This window comes from Jaculus jaculus, chromosome 21, assembly GCF_020740685.1.
Source record: "Jaculus jaculus isolate mJacJac1 chromosome 21, mJacJac1.mat.Y.cur, whole genome shotgun sequence".
In the NCBI taxonomy this organism is placed as follows: domain Eukaryota; kingdom Metazoa; phylum Chordata; class Mammalia; order Rodentia; family Dipodidae; genus Jaculus; species Jaculus jaculus.
Window position 1 is genome coordinate 11,460,848 of NC_059122.1, and position 20,204 is coordinate 11,481,051.

At 50.8% G+C, this 20,204-nt stretch overlaps 1 protein-coding gene across 3 annotated transcripts in view; it reads left to right on the top strand.

Annotated features, from left to right (window-relative positions):
* The window catches only part of Akap8l (A-kinase anchoring protein 8 like), a 38,500-nt gene extending 18,392 nt beyond the window's left edge, over nt 1-20,108 (top strand). The window contains exons 4-15 of one of the 3 annotated variants that reach the window (XM_045139194.1): nt 86-143; nt 246-326; nt 2,111-2,564; nt 2,645-2,741; nt 2,828-2,898; nt 3,144-3,207; nt 4,031-4,139; nt 5,534-5,675; nt 5,773-5,878; nt 6,112-6,242; nt 19,554-19,649; nt 19,736-20,108. In XM_045139194.1, coding sequence (XP_044995129.1) covers nt 86-143; nt 246-326; nt 2,111-2,564; nt 2,645-2,741; nt 2,828-2,898; nt 3,144-3,207; nt 4,031-4,139; nt 5,534-5,675; nt 5,773-5,878; nt 6,112-6,242; nt 19,554-19,649; nt 19,736-20,035 — 1,709 coding nt within the window. In that variant the 3' untranslated portion in view covers nt 20,036-20,108. Of the gene's footprint in view, nt 1-85; nt 327-2,110; nt 2,565-2,644; nt 2,742-2,827; nt 2,899-3,143; nt 3,208-4,030; nt 4,140-4,623; nt 4,764-5,533; nt 5,676-5,772; nt 5,879-6,111; nt 6,243-19,553; nt 19,650-19,735 lie in introns of those variants that run through there. The other 2 variants (XM_004672749.2, XM_045139195.1) reach the window with 2 other exon arrangements.
* Nucleotides 20,109-20,204: the final 96 nt, after the last annotated feature.

Here is a 20,204-nt window from a genome sequence, read left to right on the forward strand (position 1 = left end):
AGAAAGCACCCTTTTCTGTTTGTCTCTGTCAACCTCTCCCTTCTGCCTGCCCCCCACCCCTGTCCCTGTGACCCCCTCACTGCAGGCTACGAGAACTATGGCTATGGCTATGGCTACGGCCAGGATAGCGCCCCCAGCTACGGGTATGGTATGGCCGCTTCCAACTCTTGGGAACTGCCTAGCTCTGACACAAATGCAAATCCTAGTGCCTCGGGTAGCACCAGTGCAGATTCCGTTTTATCCAGAATTAACCAGCGCTTAGATATGATGCCACACCTGGAGACAGACATGATTCAAGGAGGTGTGTACGGCTCAGGTGGAGAAAGGTGAGTGGGGAACGTGCTAGTGGCTGAGACTCTTCACCGGCGACTCTTCCCCGTCGCATGCCTGCTTGAGTGCTCCTCCCATGTCTGCCTTCCCTCCCGGCCCTCCTCTTCCCAGTGGGGCTTTTTACTCTTCCCTTTTCTGACCTGCTGTCCAGTCACCTCCTCCCCTGTGGCCAAGGCTCTTCCTGGCTTGCAAGGCAAGTGCAAGCTCCGTTGCCCCGGCTTCTAGCTGTACAGTGGCTCCTCAGGAGCCATGTCGGCAGCCTCTCTCTCGGGACAGCTGTTGGTGTTCGATGGAAATTTTGCATCCTGCACAGTCAGGGCAGAGCAGATTGGATTTGGTGGAGAGGGTGGGACAAGCCACTGGGGCAAGTACAGGTTCTTCCTGGCCGCTTGATGGAGCTGTGTAAATGTGTACCTGTTGGAAAGCACCTTAGTGCTTTTGCAAATGGGCCGCTGGGGTGCAAGCAGGTCATTCCTTCCCTGAAGGCTCTAGGGAGTAAATGGTGGGCCTAAGCCTTTCACCCAGACCTTTCCTCTGCTGAACACCTATCTGAGTGTGTTACCGCTGGCTGAACTGCTGTTGGTCCAGGTCTTAGTGAGGAGGCACGTGTAGTTCTAGCAAGAGATAACAGATCTGGGTGACAGTTCCAGTTGACACATGAGGCTGGTCACTGGTAGGGCCAAATGAGGCTGCAGGGTTTCTGGGAAGGAATGAGGGGACTTTGTTTGCATGGGCTCCTACCGATGCAAGGAAGCTTCTTGCCATAGCCTGGGTCCCACAGCCCAGGATCCAGGGAGCAGGGAGTAGGGCCAGGGAAGAAAGCGTCAGCTGTCACCTGTGTTCCAACTGCTGATAGTTCCCAGTGAGGCCTGGGGAGGGGAGTGCTGAGAACACTTGTTACTACAAGGAATGTGAGGAGCAGCCCTGAGGGGTATGGGCGCAGCCATGGGTAAGCTAACGGTTTCAGAGACGGGGCTTCAGTTCCAGCCATGGGTAAGCTAACGGTGTCAGAGAGGGGGCCTCAGTTCCAGCCATGGGTAAGCTAACGGTGTCAGAGAGGGGGCCTCAGTTCCAGCCATGGATAAACTATGTCAGAGAGGGGTCCACATTTCCAGGTGCTATGTAGGTTTTTTGTCAATGCTGGCGTTGAACCCAGGGCCTTAAGCCGGAAGGCAGCTGCTGTACCACTGTGCTGTCTCCCCAGCCTTTTTCCCCAATTCCTCAGTAAGCACATGATGTCTTCTGAGAAATACTCCCCAGTATTTTGAGTCACTAGTTCCAGGTGGTAAAAGGTTCTGCAAGGCATGGGGTGCCCCAGCCCCAAAGGTTGAGACTAGCACAGCGATCTCACTCATGTTGCCTACCTCATTGTGCCGTGCTTGGCTCTGCTCCTTGGACCAGCTTTGGGCATTGGGGTTAACGCAGACTGTACATACTTCCCGAAGGGCTCAGGGCCAGCCTTGGCCCTCATGGAGGCGGGCTGCGCAAGAACCTCCCTCCCAGCTGGCTCCCGGCTGTGTTCGGGTTTGGGGCCGTGGTCCTCATGTGAGAGCATCAGCTGAGAAGTCCTTGCTGCTTCTCAGTCTGCTCACTGCCGTTTCTGAGCGGCAAGCCTGTCTGATAGGGCACAGCAGCTTCCAGAACTCAGCTTCCTGTCCCAGGACTGGGAAGGGGCGGGGGATAAGGGCAAGGTGTGGCAGGGCAGAAGCCGTTGGCTGGGTCACCTGGAGGTGAGGGACGTGGAGAGGATCTGCTTGACCCTTCTCGTGTGTCTCCGCAGATATGACTCCTATGAGGCCTGTGACTCAAGGGCCGTCCTGAGTGAGCGCGACCTCTACCGGTCGGGCTATGACTACGGCGAGCTTGACCCTGAGATGGAAATGGCCTATGAGGGCCAGTATGATGCCTATCGTGACCAGTTCCGCATGCGCGGCAGCGACACCTTTGGTCCAAGGGCTCAGGGCTGGGCCCGGGATGCCCGCAGTGGCCGGCCAATGGCCTCGGGCTATGGGCGCATGTGGGAAGACCCCATGGGGGCCCGGGGCCAGTGCATGCCTGGTGCCTCCCGGCTGCCCTCCCTCTTCTCCCAGAACATCATCCCCGAGTATGGCATGTTCCAGGGCATGCGTGGCGGGGGTGCCTTCCCGGGTGGCTCCCGCTTTGGCTTTGGATTTGGCAATGGCATGAAGCAGATGAGACGGACCTGGAAGACCTGGACCACGGCCGACTTCCGGGTGAGTACCGCGCTCTGCCCTCCTGGCTCGTGTGGGAGTGGAGCCATCCCCTCTCACCTGGCTTCCTCTTCCTGCTCCAGACCAAAAAGAAGAAGAGAAAGCAGGGTGGCAGTCCTGACGAGCCAGACAGCAAAGCCACCCGAACAGACTGCTCGGACAACAGTGATTCAGACAATGGTGAGCCGTCCGGCTGGGAGCCTGTCTGCTGCCTCCGCCTTGTGCACCTGTGGGCTCTGCCTGAGGTCACCTCTTCTCCCCCACAGATGAGGGCACCGAGGGTGAAGCTGCAGAGGGCAACGACGGTGCCGAGGCTCTGGAGAAAGGCTCTCGAGCAGTAAGCCCTGGCCCCAGGCGCTTTCTCCCGAGGTGGTGGTGGTGGGGGGGGGGTCCCAACACCAATCTGGGCTGAAGCACTTGTGTGCCGTCTGGTGGCGAGTGCAGACTATTAGCAGAAAGAGATTTCTTTAAGGGGAAAGGGCGTGCAGCCCTGTGTGGGAAGATGTGAGGCTCCTGGGCCTGTTTTGTAGAGCTCTTCTAAATAACTACACGCTTTTTGAAGGTGAATTTTAAAATTGTTAGGAAGGAGAAGACGAGGAGGGGAAGGAGGATGGGAGAGAAGAAGGCAAGGAAGATTCAGAGAAGGGTGAGTCTTCCATGGGAGCTGGGTGCTGGGGCTCTTCCAGGTGCTCAGACGCAGGGTGGGGACCCAGACAAGGGCAGGCTGTGGCACAGCAGCTGGCGGAGGACCGCCTTTGTGGGACAGGGACTGTGCAGGCCGGGGCACTTCTTCCCCTGTGCCCTTTCCCACCTTGCCCTCATCCGTCCCAGGCGGAGGCTGTGGATAGCGGTGGCCCCTGTCCTAGTACCTTGGCTTTGCCTTCAGTGGGGGCAGCAAGCAGAAACGTGGGGAATCCCAGGCACACCCTGCCCTCGGTCCCTCAGTAGTGCGCAGTTCCGAGTGCCCAGCGGCCGGTGTCCAGCTGGGCCCCTGCTGCACTTTTACGGCTCTGGTTTGCGTGTCCTCTCCCCTAGCGCCTCTCCAGCCCCTGTTGGGAGTCCGTGTCCCCCCACCTGAGGGATGAGCGCCAGCAGGTACCTGACAGTAAATCCAGCCTCGGCCCACTGTTGCCGCGGTGCCCGGTGGGGGGTGGGCAGGGCCATGTGAGTGCTTCCCTGCATCCTGCCACGGCCCTCTGAACACAGCCAGTGTTCCCAAGACAGTCTGTCTTTGCCTTCCAGTCTCTCTGCATCCACTCTACAGAGAGTGGAGGGTCAGTGCGTGTCCCCTCTTTCGAGATCTAGGCCAAACCCACTTCCTGTGTAGCCCGGCTCACGCCAGAGGCTCTGTGTGGACAGCTGCTCTCTCAGATGGACCTGTGCAATGGACAGCGGGTGATTCAGCCAGAGGCCATGGGCCTACCTCTCTGACAGAATCACATTGGTAACTGTTCCCTCTGTTACCACAGGGGCCCTGACCACCCAGGACGAGAGCAGCCAGGCCAAGCGAAAGTTGCAAGCAAGCAAGAAGAGCCAAGACAAGCAGAAAAAGCGCCAGCGAGACCGCATGGTGGAAAGGTAACCAGCTCCCTCCATCCCTTAGCCTCTGCCTCTGGGGCTACTCCAGGAGAGCAGGGAGTCGCCACCTGCTCAGCCGTGCATGGACCCTGCTTCCTGCCAGGCCAGCTCCCAAGACCTAACTCGTTCCCTGCCCCCGTGTCCACCTGGCATCCGCTGGCATCTGTAGCCTGAGACCCAGTACTGATCGGCACCATTGCCCAGAAGCTCCGGTGCTAACTCACTCAGCGCACGAGCCCTGAGGTACACAGGGGCCTGATGCCCCTGAGGGAGGGGGCCAGCTCATCAGAGACTCAAGGTCCAAGGCGCCTGTGCCACCCCAGCTAGCTGCCAAGAGGCAGCCGCCGTGCCCAGGAGAGATAGCAGCACCTGTGGGCTATGGCAGCCGCGGGCCTGCCGTCTGCCCTACCCGCCGGCCCTGTCAGGCCGGGCCTGTGTGTGGCTGAGCCCTTCACGCCCCTTGGTCGGGTCTGTCTGCCCTCAGGGCTCCCGCACTGGTGCTTGCATCCTCCTCCACCTCAGACTCTTGCTCTTGCTGGACCTTCCTCCGCCTCGCCGGCGCCTGGCCCCTGGGCTCTCCAGACAAAGCTGACCCCGTGGCCCAGATAAGGACGTCCGGCAGAGGTAGGGACCCGCCCCGAGGCCTCGGTGGCGGCTGGCCTCCTCTGCCCCTTGCCGCAGTGGCCGGCTCCAGCCCAGGCCCCAGACCCCAGGCTTCTGCTGTGGACACCAGGCCCAGACAGAGCACCTCGCCCGGTGACTCCAGGCTGCCCTCTGGCAGGCCAGGCGGGCGCCCTTCTTCCAGCTCAGACTGGTCTCTTCTCGGAAGAGGAAGATGAGGCAGCAGGATCCCAGGCCTGCTTGCTTCCCACCCCTCCCGACACCACCCCCACGCATTCTGGCAGAGGACAGGCTGGCTGGGCCTTTGAGTCCGCAGACCCCAGAAGGAAGATGCAGCACCTTTTCTGGCCCTGCCTCAGAACTGCGTACTCCATTCTGCACCTCAGGGCCGCCTGGCTCAGGCCAGGGCATCCTTCCTTCGGGTCCCCAGCTGGGCCGAGTGCACAGTCTCCTGCCTAACCTTGGTAGAAAGGCCCTCCGGCGACCTTCCAGCGACTCCTTGCCTGTTGCGGCAGCTGCCTCAGGCTCCAGCCTCTTGCCTGAGGGAAGGACGAGTTCTTACCCTGTCCCCTACGTTGCTGTAACTGCAGCCTGCAGACTTTGTCCCTTTCTGATCCCAACCCTACTGGTCCCAGCCAGCCCCTCTGCTGGGGTTGTACTTCAGAGGTCTGTGAGCAAGGCTTGTCTCAAGGCCTGACGCTGGGTTGGGTGAGGCGACAGCACTGTCCCTGGAGTCCCCTGCAGCCTCAGCTGCCTGTTTCTCTCTGTGGCAGGATCCAGTTTGTGTGTTCTCTGTGCAAATACCGGACCTTCTATGAGGACGAGATGGGCAGCCACCTTGACAGCAAGTTCCACAAGGAGCACTTCAAGTATGTGGGCACCAAGCTCCCCAAACAGACCGCCGACTTCCTGCAGGTGAGCCCCGGTGTGGCACAGCTGCTGGTGCGTGATTTCCGGAGCCCCCAGGACCAAGCGACAGCTGGTGACAGACCTGCTGTTCTGTCTCTGGCAGGAGTATGTCACCAACAAGACCAAGAAGACAGAGGAGCTCCGAAAAACTGTCGAGGACCTTGATGGTCTGATCCAGCAGATCTACAGAGACCAAGATCTGACCCAGGGTGAGTAGGTTTCACCCCACCAGCAATGCTGCAGCCAGCCAGGGCCTCGGCCTGCCTGTCCCTGCTGCTCAGCGCAAGGACGCGGTGCTGTCTCTTCCCCCAGTCTCAGGCTCATGTGCGAGTGGCAGAGAGCGTAGAGAAGCTGCTCTGATGTTTTCTAAAGTTCTGCCTGGCCCTTTTGGCACCTAGAACCATGGCCGCTCCCTCTTTACTCCCTCTTTCCGTCCCTACAGAAATTGCCATGGAGCATTTTGTGAAGAAGGTGGAGGCGGCCCACTGTGCAGCCTGTGACCTCTTCATCCCCATGCAGTTTGGAATCATCCAGAAGCATCTCAAGACTATGGATCACAACCGGAACCGCAGGGTGAGTGGTGGCCCCTGGTGTCATTTCCTGCCGGGTAGAACCGACATAGCTACACAGAGAAGGCCAGAAGCCAGAGATGCTTGAAAACAGGTGACACTGAGCTGGGCTTTAAGGAGCAGAAGCCAACTGCTAAAAGAGTTTCAGAAAACAGGGACCAAAGTCAGGCGCCGTGGCTCACGCCTCTAATCCCAGCACTTGGGAGGCAGAGGTTGGAGTATCACCATGAGTTCCTGGACAGCCTGGGATAGAGTGACATCACACCCTGCCTTGGAAAAAAAAAACAACAACCAACAGTGCAGGTGTTGCTGTAGGAGAGGTTGGAGGCTTGCTTCTGGAGTGGGGAAGGCTTTCAAGTGGGCAGCTAAAATAGAATTAGAGCTACATGGTGAAGGACAGACTCGGGCATCTGTCGTGAAGGTTGTTGGGGCTGGTGTGAGGCCCTGTGGAGGAGAAGAATACCTGGACCTTGCAGCTGGAGAGAAGGAGAGTTGCTGGGATGCAAGAACAGGAGATGATTGGCCTGTGAGAGTCACCAGGAGCCTCACTCGAGACGCAGTCTGCTGCTGTGCTTGAGGGCAGGAAGGTCCGTATCCGATACAGAAAGAGCGGCACATTTGGCAAGATGAGTGTGCTCATCTTGTTTTGCAACATGCTTGTGGTGCCTTTCGTAGGGGATCACATTGCACAGAGTGATTGTGAGAGATTGGCTGACGTGGATGGTGGTGGTAGAGGAGAGCTCAGGGGCCCAGGACCAGGTCTGCGCTGAAGGGAACGGCCACCTCCACCCACAGGAGGTGTACGGCATTTCTTTAGAAGAGCACCAGAGAGATGCGGTGGGGCACCAGGGCCTCCAGCCCCTGCACGTGAACTGCATCTGCCTTTACGTGGACTCTGGGGAGGCGAACTTCGGTTGTTAGGTTTTGCAGGCAGAGGTCTTAGCCACCAAGCCATCTCTCCAGCCCTGTAGAGCAGTTTTGAGTGCATAGATAGCACCCTGAGTAAGCATAGGAACTAGTACCTCGAGATCTTTCCTCCTGCCCATCACAACTTGTGTTTAGTCTTTCTGAGTGCATTGGTTTTCAGCAGGGTGAGGCGAGGGGTGTGACTTGTGTGGGAAAAGCCATTGAGAGGTTTTTGGAAAGACAGGAAGGCTGTTGGCTTTGGCAACTGAAATGCTCTAGAGATTTTGTCCAGAACATATTCTTGGTTCTATATAGTCCTAGGGGTAGTATAGCTAGGTCATGTGGTAGCTAGCTTTATTTGTAGACTGTTTTTGGAAAACCTCCATATGAATGTCCAAAGTGGGTGTACAAGTTTACACTCCCACCAATGGTATTCAAGAGCGCTCTCTCTTTCCCACACCCTCGCTAGCATTTGTTTTCTTGATGTTAGCTGTTCTGACTGGGGTAAGATGGCATGTCAAAATAGTTTTTCTTTTTTTAACTTTAATTCAATTTAATTTATTTTTATTTGTGTGTGTGAGAGAGAATTGGTGCACCAGGGCCTCTAGCCACTGCAGTCAAACTCCAGACGCATGTTCCATTTTCTGCACAGGTGTGACCTTGTGTGCCTGCGTCACCGTGTGCATCTGGCTTACATCAATTCTGGAGAGCTGATCCTGAGTCCTTAGGCTTTGTAGGCAATCACCTTAACTGCTAAGCCATCTCCCCAGCCCTCAAAATAGTTTTATTTGTATTTCCCTTATGGCTGGACATGTTGAATACTTCAAATACTATTGGCTATATTCTTTTGAGTTTTATTCAGTTCATTAGCCCATTTATTAATTAGAATATTTGTTTTCTTGGTGTTGAATTTTTGCAGTTCTTTATGTATTCTAAGTAATAGCCCTCATCGGATGTACAACTGGAGATTTCTGCAGTCTGTATGTAGCTCTTCACTCCGTGGTGGTTTCTTGTGCTTGTGCAGAAGCTTATGTGCTTGTCTTTCTGTCTGTGTCTTGTTTGGTGTCTTTTTGCTCTTTTTTTTAAATTTATTAAAAAAAAATTTTGGAGCCGGGCGTGGTGGCGCACGCCTTTAATCCCAGCACTCGGGAGGCAGAGGTAGGAGGATCGCCGTGAGTTCGAGGCCACCCTGAGACCACATAGTGAATTCCAGATCAGCCTGAGCCAGAGTGAGACCCTACCTCAAAAAACAAAAAACAAAAAAAAATTTGTGTGTATATATATATATATATTGTTTTTTTTTTTTTTTCGAGGTAGGGTCTCACTCTGGTCCAGGCTGACCTGGAATTAACTCTGTCATCTCAGGGTGGCCTCGAACTCACGGCAGTCCTCCTACCTCTGCCTCCCGAGTGCTGGGATTAAAGGCGTGCGCCACCACGCCCGGCTGTTTATATATTTTTTTTATTTGAAAGCGGCGGACAGAGAGAGAGAAAGAGGCAGATAGAGAGAGAGACAGAATGGGTACACCAGGGCCTCTAGCCACTGCAAACAAACTCCAGACGTTTGTGCCCCCTTGTGCATCTGGCTGGGGGGGGGCGGGAAGTCCTGGAGAATCAAGCCCTTAGGCTTCACAGGCAAGCGCTTAACCGCTAAGCCATCTCTCCAGCCCTCTTTTCTTTTGTCTTTGAGGCAGGGTCTCACTGTGGCCCAGGCTGACTTGGAGCTCACCCTGTAGCCCCAGGCTGGTGTCAAACTCATCATGAGCCTCCTGCCTGTGCTTCCCACGTGCCCAACTCCAAAAGCTTTTTAAATTCATGCGATCCCATTTGATAATTCTTGGGGTTATTTTCTATTCTATCGGAGCCCTTTTCAAAAAGTTCTTGCCTGTGCCTTTATTTTAAAATGTTTTCCTTGTATTTTTGTCTAGCATTTTGAATGATTCTGGTCTTATATTAAGGCCTTTGATCCATTTTGAAATTATTTTTGTGCAAAATGAGAGAGATGGATCAATTTTCATTCTCTATACATAGATATCCAGTTTCCCCAGAACCATTTGTTGAAGAGGTGTTATGTTTTCCAATTTTTTTTTGGGGGGGGGGTTTTGAGGTAGGGTCTTGCTCTAGACCAGGCTGACAGGCAGACCTGGGAGTTACTGTGGAGTCTCAGGGTGGCCTCGAACTCATGGCCATCCACCTATCGCTGCCTCCCAAGTGCTGGGATTAAAGGCGTGTGGCACCACACCCAGCTTTCCAATGTATATTTTTAATACCTATTTTAAAATATTTTTGTAATTTTTATTTTTTCGTTTTTCAAGGTAGGGTCTCACTCTAGCCTAGGTAAATATTTATTTATTTGAGAGAGAGAATATGAATACTGGCACATCAGGGCTTCAATCTTCTGAAAATGAACACATATGCCATCACGTGCATCTAGCTTATATGGGTCCTGGGGAGTCGAATCTGCATCCTTTGGCTTTGTAGGCAAGTGCCTTAACTTCTAAGCTATTCCTCCAGCCCAGTACCTACTTTTGAAGATTATATGGCTGCATGTATCTGTGTGGGTTTATTTCTGGGTCCTTTATCTTATTCCACTGGCCTGCCTGTTTGTTTTTGTGCCAGTATTATGCTGTCTTTGTTACTGTGACTTTCTAGTCAAATGAGATGCTTTCTAGTCAGGAATCGTGATACTGCCAGCATTGTCCCCCCCCCCCCCCCAGGATTGCATTGAGTCTTGTAGATTGCTTTTGGTAGTGTAGCCATTTTCAATCTTTTGCATATCCACGAGCATGGGAAGTCTCTTCTAGTGCCTTCTGTAATTTCTCTTGAATTTTCATTGAATATATAGATTCAATAGAGCTTATATAACAGGATCCTACCTTCAGCCCAGGCTGGCTTCTAAAACATGCATAATGCAATTGGGTGTGGTGGTGCACGCCTTCATTCCCAGCACTCAAAAGGCTAGGGAAGGAGGATCGCTGTGAGTTTGAGGCCACCCTGAGACTACTTAGTGAATTCCAGGTCAGCCTGGGCTAGAGTGTGACCCTACCTTGAAAATGCACATGCACACACACATAAGAATAAACCAAATCAAGGAAGTAAAGACACCTACAATCCCACAACAATGGAGTAGGTTTGCTCTGCTTGACATGCATATAGTACTAGCTCTGATTCTTAAGTTCAAATCTAATGTTCAGCCTTTCTAGTGAATTTTAATAACAACATATTTCGTATGGATACGTCACGTGTTGGTTCCCTGTTTTCCCTTGCCCCTGCCCCATTCCACTGGGACCCTCCTCAGTGGGGTTGTAGGTATTCCCCATGAGGTTGTGGGTTATATGCATTATGGGAGCAGCAGTCAGGTTTTCCTATTAAAAATTTTTGTTTGTTTCTTTTGTACTTTTTAGCTCCCATACTTGTGTTGTAGTTTATTGTAACTACTGTATCTTTGTTGAAATTGTCTATTTGATGTGGTAGTAACTTAGTACCTTTTAACTTATTTAAGCATTTAACTTGTTAATTTTACTTACTTATTTATTTTTGCTTGTTTGTTTGTTTTTTTGGGGTAAAGTTTCACTCTAGCTCAGACTGACCTGGAATTGAATATGTAGTCTCAGGCTGGCCTTGAACTGACAGTGATTCTCCTATCTCTGCCTCCTGAGTTCTGGGATTAAAGGCATGCGCCACCATGCCCAGCTTAATTTTATTTTTAAAATTATTTTTATTTATTTGAGAAAGAGAATGGTACAGATAAACAGTGAATGGGTGCACCAGGGCCTCTATCCACTGCAGACGAACTCCAGACACATGTGCCACCTTGAGCATATGGATTACGTGGGTACTGGGGAATCAAACCTGGGTCCTTAGGCTTTGCAGGTAAGAGCCTTAACCACTAAGCCATCTCGCCAGCCCTACTTTTCTTTTTAAATATTTTTATCTATTTAGTTAGTTATATGAGGTAGAGAAAGAAGCTCACCCCCAGACACACCTCCTTCAGCAAAACTCTGCCTCTCAAATTGCCACTAGCTGGGACCAAGCATTCAAGACACTTGATTTTTTGTTGTTGTTGTTTTCAAGGTAGGGTTTTACTCTAGCTCAGGATGACCTGGAATTCACTCTGTAGTCTCAGGGTGGCCTCGAACTCATGGTGATCCTCCTACCTCTGCCTCCCAAGTGCTGGGATTAATGGCATGTGCCATCACGCCCAGCAAAGACACTTGATTTTATGGAGGACATCTGATTCAAACCACTGCATTCTGCTCCTGGCCCCCATAGCTCATGGTCAATTTCGGATATAAATGCAATCAGTCCAACTTTAAAGCCCCCATAGTTTTTATCAATCCCAACACTGTTCAAACATCCTCAGAGGCCAAGGTCTTTTAGCTGTGCGCCTGTAAAACCAAAAATCCATAATGGCACAGAGTAAACATTCACACTGCAGACGATGACATAGCAAGAAAAACCTGAACCATTGCAAGATCTAAAGAGGGACTCCTGCGGCACTGGTCCTTCTGGGACACACAGTGATGGCTCTACGGCTCCAATTCCATCCCTCCTGTTGGGCTGTTCAGAGTCTGGGCAGAATTCCGTCCCAAGCCACCGCATAGCTTCGGCCTGTCTAAAGTGCTGGGGCCTCCTGCAGCCTGTGGTTCACCCTCAGAGCACCACTGGGGCTCCAGACACTTGCCTCACATCACCCCGTGGCCACCCTGAGAGAACCGCATTGCAAGCCCTTTCTTTCCTGTATTTGTTAAACTTCCAAAAACAGTACCAGGTGGGCTTTGCCAAATTCTTTTTTGTTTTTGTTTTTTGAGGTAGGGTCTCACTCTGGTCCAGGCTGACCTGGAATTAACTCTGTAGTCTCAGGGTGGCCTTGAACTCACAGCAATCCTCCTACCTCTGCCTACCGAGTGCTGGGATTAAAGGCGTGCGCCACCACGCCCGGCTGCCAAATTCTTAATCCAGGGAGAATAAGCCAACTTGAAGAGCATGAGGATGCCTGATTCCTTCAGGCTCCCCGCTGTAGTTTTTCATCATGAACTCTGCTCTGTAAACAGTTTGTGTGATGGTCCCATTCCTTTTGTACTATCCTTTTTTTTCTTACGTATTTTCATTTAAGAGAGAAAGGCACGCACACAAAATACATAGGCATGCCAGGCCTCCTGCTGCTAAAATGAACTCCAGGTGCATGTACCACTCTCCATCTGGTTTTACATGGGTATTGGAGAGTCAAACTTCATCAGGCTTTGTAAGCAGGCACTTTGACCCATGAGCCAGCTTTCAAGCCCCTCCTTTCTATTTATTTATTTGTTTTTATTAACAACTTCCATGATTGTAAACAATATCCCATGGTAATGCCTTCCCCCCACTTTCCCCTTTGAAATTCCACTCTCCATCATATCCCTTCCTCTCTCAATCAGTCGCTCTTTTATTTTGATGTCATGATCTTCTCCTCCTCTTATGATGGTCTTGTGTAGGTAGTGTCAGGCACTGTGAGGTCATAGACATCCAGGCCATTTTGTGTCTGGAGGAGCACGTTGTAAGGAGTCATACCTTTCTTTTGGCTCTTACATTCTTTCCACCACCTCTTCCGCAATAGACCCTGAGCCTTGGAAGGTGGGATAGAGATATTTCAGTGCTGAGCACTCCTGTCACTTCAAAGAAGCACTTTTCAATGCTGTGCTTTTGGCAAGAGATGGGGACGTGATCTGGCTGCACTTTCTTTCTGCCCTTGGCTTGTCTCTTTGCATAGGACTTGATGTGGACAGGCCAGGCTGTGTGGGCCATTATCCTCAGTGTGTGCACGGGACCAGGGCAGAAAGCTGCCAGCTGTGCCCGCCCAAAACAGAGCTTCTACAGTGGGCTCTGGGGCAGGATGAGAAGTGCAACTGTTATTTTTCTGACTGCGTCTTGGTGTCATTTCCTTATTCAGTGTTTTCATTATCTGCTGTTTACCCTTGAGCATATGTCCAGTGACTATAAATGGTAGGGGTTTTGATTTTCATAGTTTTCATCAGTTTCACTAGGGAATGTATGCGCAGAGCTCTTCACATTGCCATGCTAAAAGTCTTTTTTGATTTTTAAAATTTAAATTAATATCTTATTTTCATTTATTTATTAGAGAGACAGTGGGTACACCAGCGCCTCCCACCACTGCAAATCAACTCCAGATGCATGCACCACCTTACGCAGCTGGCTTACGTGGGACCTGGGGGATTGAACCTAGGTCCTTTGGCTTTGCAGGTAGTCACCTTAACTGCTAAGCCATCCCTCCAGGCCTAGAAGTCTCCAGTTAATTGTCAGGCTGGGTGTCTATTTTTTGCTTTTGAGACAGGGTTTCACTATGTTGCCCAGGCAGGCCTCAACCTTGTGGCAAGCCTCTTGCCTCTGCCTGCAGAGTGCTGAGATTACAGACACGCACCCACCTATGAGCATCTTTTGACCTTAATTCCTGAAATCATGTCATGCCAGGATGAAACTTTATTATTAAAGTCATAATAACAGGTGTCCAGTTGTGTTGGCAAACATCTTTAATGCCAGCAGTTGGGAGATAGAGGTAGGAGAATTGATGTGCATTCAAGGATAGCCTGAGACTACATAGTGAATTCCAGGTCAGCCTGGGCTAGAGTGAGACCCTACCTCAAAAAAAAAAAAAAAAAAAAAAAAAAGCCAGGTGTGGTGGTGCCTTTAATCCCAGCACTCAGGAGGCAGAGGTAGGAGGATTGCTGTGAGTTCGAGACTACAGAGTGAATTCCAGGTCAGCCTGGGTTTCTCTCTAGAATGCAAGGATAAATAAATAAATCTAGCAACTTTTTTTTTAGTGTACAGAAATTTTATTAGCTTGTGGACAGAATTTAAGAGAAGGAAGGCAGGCAAAGCTCCTGTACAGCAGGAGGGGTTTCTCGGACATTTTGATGCCATCGTTTTTTCCCTCTTACTAGGTAGGTCTTATCAGCTACTGTGAGGTCATGCATGTCGAGGGCACTTTTGTGTCTAAACCAGAACTGTCCTCCCCACCTTCTTTTAGCTCTTACAATTGTCCCTCCACCTCTTCTGCAGGGGTGTTTCCATCTAGATCTGGTAGGGCCTCCCGTGCCAACAACTTCCTAGAAAGTATCTCACCCTGACCCTCGCAAAGATAGAGGTTTCATATGTCTTATTGAGCAATCTTAAATTTTGATTAACTTTCTTCCCATCCCTCCTTTCTTCCCCCCCTTTCCTTAGACTTTCCTACCCTAGCGTCTGTCCTCTACTTAAATATCTACTCCGTCCTCCTTTCTCTTCCTCCCTTTTAAGTCCTGTGTCACTTCCTGGCCTCCACTGCTGACTTACTCCTACTCACATACATCTGAAGCTAGGATACATATACAAGAGAAAGCATGTAGCTTTTACTTTCAAGCCTGGGTTACCTCATTTAGAATAATCTTTTCCAGATCCGTCCATTTTCCTGTAAATTTAAGAATTTCATTTTTTATATTAATTTTTCATCCCAGCTCCTGTTACCCTGGAGACCCTCCTCAGTGGAGTTACGGTATTCACTGTAGGATCGTGAGGGCCTCAGTCAGTCCTTGCTGGGTAGCGGGGTCCCGTGCCCTCAGGATTTTTCCTACCTACTCTGTAGCCTTTACAGTCTTTCCACTCCTTCTTCCACAGAATTCCTTGAGCCACCGCAGTTGGCAGTCTGATTTAGTCTTGAGTTCTCTGTAGCCTGTGGGTTTGTTTGGATACCTTTTGACTGTTCACCATGTTTGTCACAGTCAATGTGGAGCCGATGGTCAGGCCTAGTGGTGAGAGCGCTGTTCCTGTCGTCACCTCCCTGCGATTTCTCCCGGGCTGTGGCAGATGGGGTAGAGGTGGAAAGTCTCATGATGGGCAGTTGGCTCACTTCTTGCCTTATTGATAGATCTTAGTTCTCTGTTTTCTCTGCCATCTGTAAACTAAAGCAGGTTCTCCAAACAAGACCGAACAGCTTGAGAGAAAGGGGGGTATGCAGATTTGGGGGTTATGGGCCCACTCTTCTTTTGCAGAGAGCTGGGGGCGGGGGCTCTCTAGAGTCTGTGAGTTTCCTGATGATGGGATTCTGACTTGGCTTCCAGTACCAGATGTGGATTTTCTCCCACTGAGTGGGCTTCATGTTCAGAGGGCAGTTGTTCATCCACAGAGGTGTTATCACTGTTGCACAAGTGTGTACTTCTTGACCAGCTGGCTGTTTTCATAGTCTGCAGGGTCTTCTGCTTATTCATGCCGTCGGTGACCACTTTCCTCCAGCGGTTCCCATAGGCTTTCCAGGTCTGTGAGGACCAGCCAGGTGGGAGCTAGTTTCCCTTTTGGTTCCAGCATGACATCCTGATGTCCTGTACCACAGCCAGTGGTGACTCTGCAGTCCGTTTGCTTTCTAAAATATTTATGTCTATATGTGGGGATGGGAGGCATGCCAGGGCCTCTAGCCACTGCAGACAAACTCCAAATGTATGCGCCACCATGTGCATCTAGCATATGTGAGTTGTAGGGAATTCAACCTGGGTCCTTAGGCTTCACAGGCATGCACCTTAACTGCTAAGCCATCTCTCCAGCCCTAATGAAGTGTTTTGGCAATAGCCCACATTGTTTGGGGGACTTCATGCCAACATAATTTCATTTTTCTTTACAGCTGAATAAAAACTCCGTTCTGTACATCTACCACATCTTTATTATCCAGTCTTCTAGGCTGGTACCATTTCCTAGGTATTGTGAATAGAGCAGCAATGAACATGGATGAGCGAGTGTCTCTTACTGCGATAATAGACTCTTAAATGTCTGTTATTCAGTAGAGTCCTTAGGGACCATGACAAGGAGTGGTATAGCGGGTCTCAAGGTAAATCTATCTTTAGCCGTCTCAGGAGCCTCCACACCAATTTCCACAGTGGCTGTACCAGATACACTCCCACCAACAAAGGGGAAGGGTTCCTCTTTCCCCACACTCATCAGCATTTATCATCATTTTTTGTTCTTGTTGGTTTTTAATTAATTAATTATTTATTTATTTAAATTAATTTATTTTTTATTAACAACTTCTGTGATTGTAAACAATATCCCATGGTAATGCCCTCCCTCCCCCCACTTTCCCCTTTGAAACTCCACTCTCCTTCATATCCCCTCCCCCTCTCAATCAGTCTCTCTTTTATTTGATGTCATCACCTTTTCCTCCTATTATGATGGCCTTGTGTAGGTAGTGTCAGGCACTGTGAAGTCATGGATATTCAGGCCATTTTGTGTCTGGGGGAGCACGTTGTAAGGAGTCCTACCTTTCCTTTGACTCTTACATTCTTTCTGCCACCTCTTCCACAATGGGCCCTGAGCCTTGGAAGGTGTGATCGAGATGTTTCAGTGCTGAGCACTCCTGTCACTTCTTCCCAGCAACATGGTGCCTTCTGAGTCATCCCAAGGTCACTACCGTCTGAAAAGAGAAGGTTCTTTACCAAAAATGAGAATAGCATTAATGTATAGGTATGAACATTAAGGGAAGTGCTTGCTGGACAGTTTGATGAGCACTGTATATACATTTAGCCAGACAGCAGCAGATGTTACACCCCTAGGGCTCATGACTACCCCTGTATGAGTGGAACAGAGACAGGAGGATTGTTGGGGCTTGCTGGTCAGCAGGCAAAAAACTGCGGACTGTGGCAGCCACCATAATGCCAGTGCCTAGGAGGTGTAGGCAGGGAACTTCTGAGCAAGATGGTTCTAGTAAGATGCCCTGCCAAGAACAGAACAAAAAAGATACCCTGCTTTAGTAATGTAAAGAGAAAAACAGCTGAGGAAGGCACATGACTTCAACCTTTGGCCCCCACACATATGCACAACATGTTCATGTGCCAATAATAGGTATAGACCTCTATTTCAAGTGGGTAGGGAAATGATGTATTTTATAAAGTTCTACAAAAGAAAGTTGGATCCCTGCCTCATACTATGTACTAAATTCTAAGAAATTTACATGCAAAATGTAAAAGAATGATAAAGAGATCAGAAAAAAAAAAACCAGCTTAGGTCATTTGTTCACCTTAAGTGGAAAAGGAAGCCTCCCCAAGCAGGCCAGGTAACCTAGAGGCCAGGAGGAGTTGGCCTTCTAGAAGTACTGGGAAAGTGTCTCAAGAGCATTTCTGAGTACTCAGGGTGGGCTGGAGAGATGGCTCAGTGGTTAGAGGCACTTGCTTATATAGCCTGACAGTCTGGAATCGATTCTCCAACACCCACATCAAGCTAGACGCCCAGAGTGTCTTATGGTTTGTTTCCAGTGGCAGGGTTCCAGGAGTGCCATACTTTTTCTGTCTCTCAAATAAATAATACATACATATTTTAAAAACACTCAGGGTTGCTGATGGCCAAGGCAATGGCAACGTAGATAACATTTTCTCTTTTTGTAAATATTTTTATTTATTTATTTATTTGCATTAGGGTCTCTCTCTAGCCCAAGGTGACCTGGAATTCAGTCTAGTCTCAGGCTGGCCTCAAGCTCATGGTGGTCCTCCTACCTTGGCCTCCGCAGTGCTGGGATTAAGGGCATGTGCCACCACACCTGGCTTTTGCAGAGTTCTTAAACTTAGGGGAGGGAATTGCTGAGGCAAATTTATACTTTTGTTATATTCCATCAAACTGTAAGCAGTGCTGGGGAGAGCTCCGTGGCTAAAAGTGCTTGCTGGCAAAGCCTGCGGACCTGGGTCCAGTTCTGCAGTACCCACTTAAAGCTCAGGTTCTTTGCAGTGGCAACACGTTCTGGCAGTCCCGTGCTCAGATAGTTTGTAAGCAACTGACCCAATAAAGTAAAACTGCCTCTTTTAACATTGCCATTTCTGTGTTCAGGTTCTATCTCCTGCGGGTTAAAAGGATGTATATCATATACCATTTTGAGTGTATTCCTGTTTTATTTTGGTTTTAGCTTTTTGGAGGCAGGGTCTCACATTGTAGTCCAGGCTGGCCTCAAACTTCCACCCATCCTCCTTCCTCTGCCTCCTAAATGCTAGGATCACTGTGTGTGTCCACCATACCTCACCTTTCATACTCTTTATTGATCCTAAAAAAAAATCTTGTTTTTTTTTTTTTTTTTTTTTAGGGCAATTTGCTACTTGTTATGGGTTACACTTTTAACAATGAGTAGTGGGTTTCATTTGCTCACCTGTTTTGCTTATGTGGTTCTGTAGACTTAGCCTAGGGAATGCTAACCAAGTCCTCTATCACTGAACATGTCTTTTCTTTTGTTTATTAAGGTAAGGTCTTACTGTCGCCCAGGCTGACCTGGAACTTACTCTTTAGTCTCAGGGTGGCCTTGAACTCACGACAGTCCTCCTCTACCTACCGCCTCCTGAGTGCTGGGGTTGAAGGCAAGGCCGCCACGCCCTGCTCGGTACCAGTCATCTTGTTTAGAGCCGGTCACCTAGTCGGGCCTTGAGCTCATGACTGTCCTGCTCTACTTCTGCCTCCAGAGTGCCGGGTTTGAAGGCGTGGCCGCCACGTCCTGCTCGACATCAGTCATCTTGTTTAGAGCCGGTCACCTAGTCGGGCCTTGGAGTTGCAACCCTGCCTTAGCTTAGTTTCCATCCCCCCCCCCCGCCCCCCTCCCCGTAGGGTCTCACTTGAGCCCAAACTGTCCCAGAACTCATGGAGAGATCCTCCAACCTCAGCCTCCCAAGTGAGCGTACCACCCACCCGGCTCTTGTCTTAGCTTTTCTTTCTTTATTCCTATATTTTTGTTTCTCAAGGCAGGGTCATACTGACCATGCTGACCTGGAACTCACCGTGATCTTACGCTGGGATTAAAGGCGTGTGCCACCACAATCCAGCTTGCCTTAGCTTTTCTTTCTTTCTTTTTTTTTTTAATTTTTTGTTCATTTTTATTTCTTTATTTGAGCCCGACAGACAGAGAAGGAGAGGCAGAGAGAGGGAATGGGCGCGCCAGGGCTTCCAGCCACTGCAAAGGAACTCCAGACGTGTGCGCCCCCTTGTGCATCTGGCTAACGTGAGCCCTGAGGAATCGAGCCTCGAACCGGGGTCCTCAGGCTTCACAGGCAAGCGCTTACCCACTAAGCCATCTCTTCAGCCTTGCCTTAGCTTTTTTAATAGCTACATTACAGACCTGTGCCACCAGACCCAAGAATTTAAGTTGTTACACGATTTGTTGCATGTATATGTATGTAGCTGTAAAAAATAGATCTGTGCAGATAGACCTGTCTAATAAACCACACACAGTAAAATACGATGTGATAAGATCAAGTCAGGGTTCCAAGCTTGCAGAATGACTCGAGATTGTGTCGGGGTATATTTACAGAATCTAGGTCTGGCCAGCCTCGGGTACGGGCAGTAGCAAGGGTGGGGTCAGGGCTTGTCAGGTCCCCAGAGCAGCTACCAGCCTTGCCTGCCCTGCCCTGCCCTGTCCGTAGCTCATGATGGAGCAGTCCAAGAAGTCGTCGCTCATGGTGGCCCGCAGCATCCTCAACAACAAGCTCATCAGCAAGAAGCTAGAGCGCTATCTTAAGGTGAGGCGAAGGCGCATGCGCCTCCCAGTGCGGTCCCCAGTCCCGGCGGGCGCGGGCTCTCGCCCAAGGTCCGCTCCTTCTTGCAGGGCGAGAACCCCTTCACTGACAGCCCCGAGGAGGAGAAGGAACAGGACGAGGTGGAGGGTGGCACCCCTGACGAAGGGGCACCGAGCGAAGCGCCGGAGGGAGCCGAGGGCGTGCAGGCACAGCCCCCGGTGCCGCCGGAGCCAGCCCCGGGCAGCGCGTCCCCGCCGCCACCACCGCCCCCCGAGGAGGAGGAGGAGGGCGCGCTTCCCCTGCTGGGCGGGGCGCTGCAGTGCAAAATCCGCGGCATCCCGGGCCTGGACGTGGAGGACGACGAGGAGGGCGGTGGGGGTGCCCCGTAACCCGTACCCGGGCCTGCATGACTCGCGTGGCCGAGGGTGGAGGTGGAGTCGAATAAAATTCCTTCTCACCCTATGTCGTCTGTGGCGTTCGCGCGGCGGCAGCGAGTGCGCATGTGTGCGGGGGGGGGGGGGGAGCCGGGGGCGCGCATGCGGCTCCCGGCATGCTCTG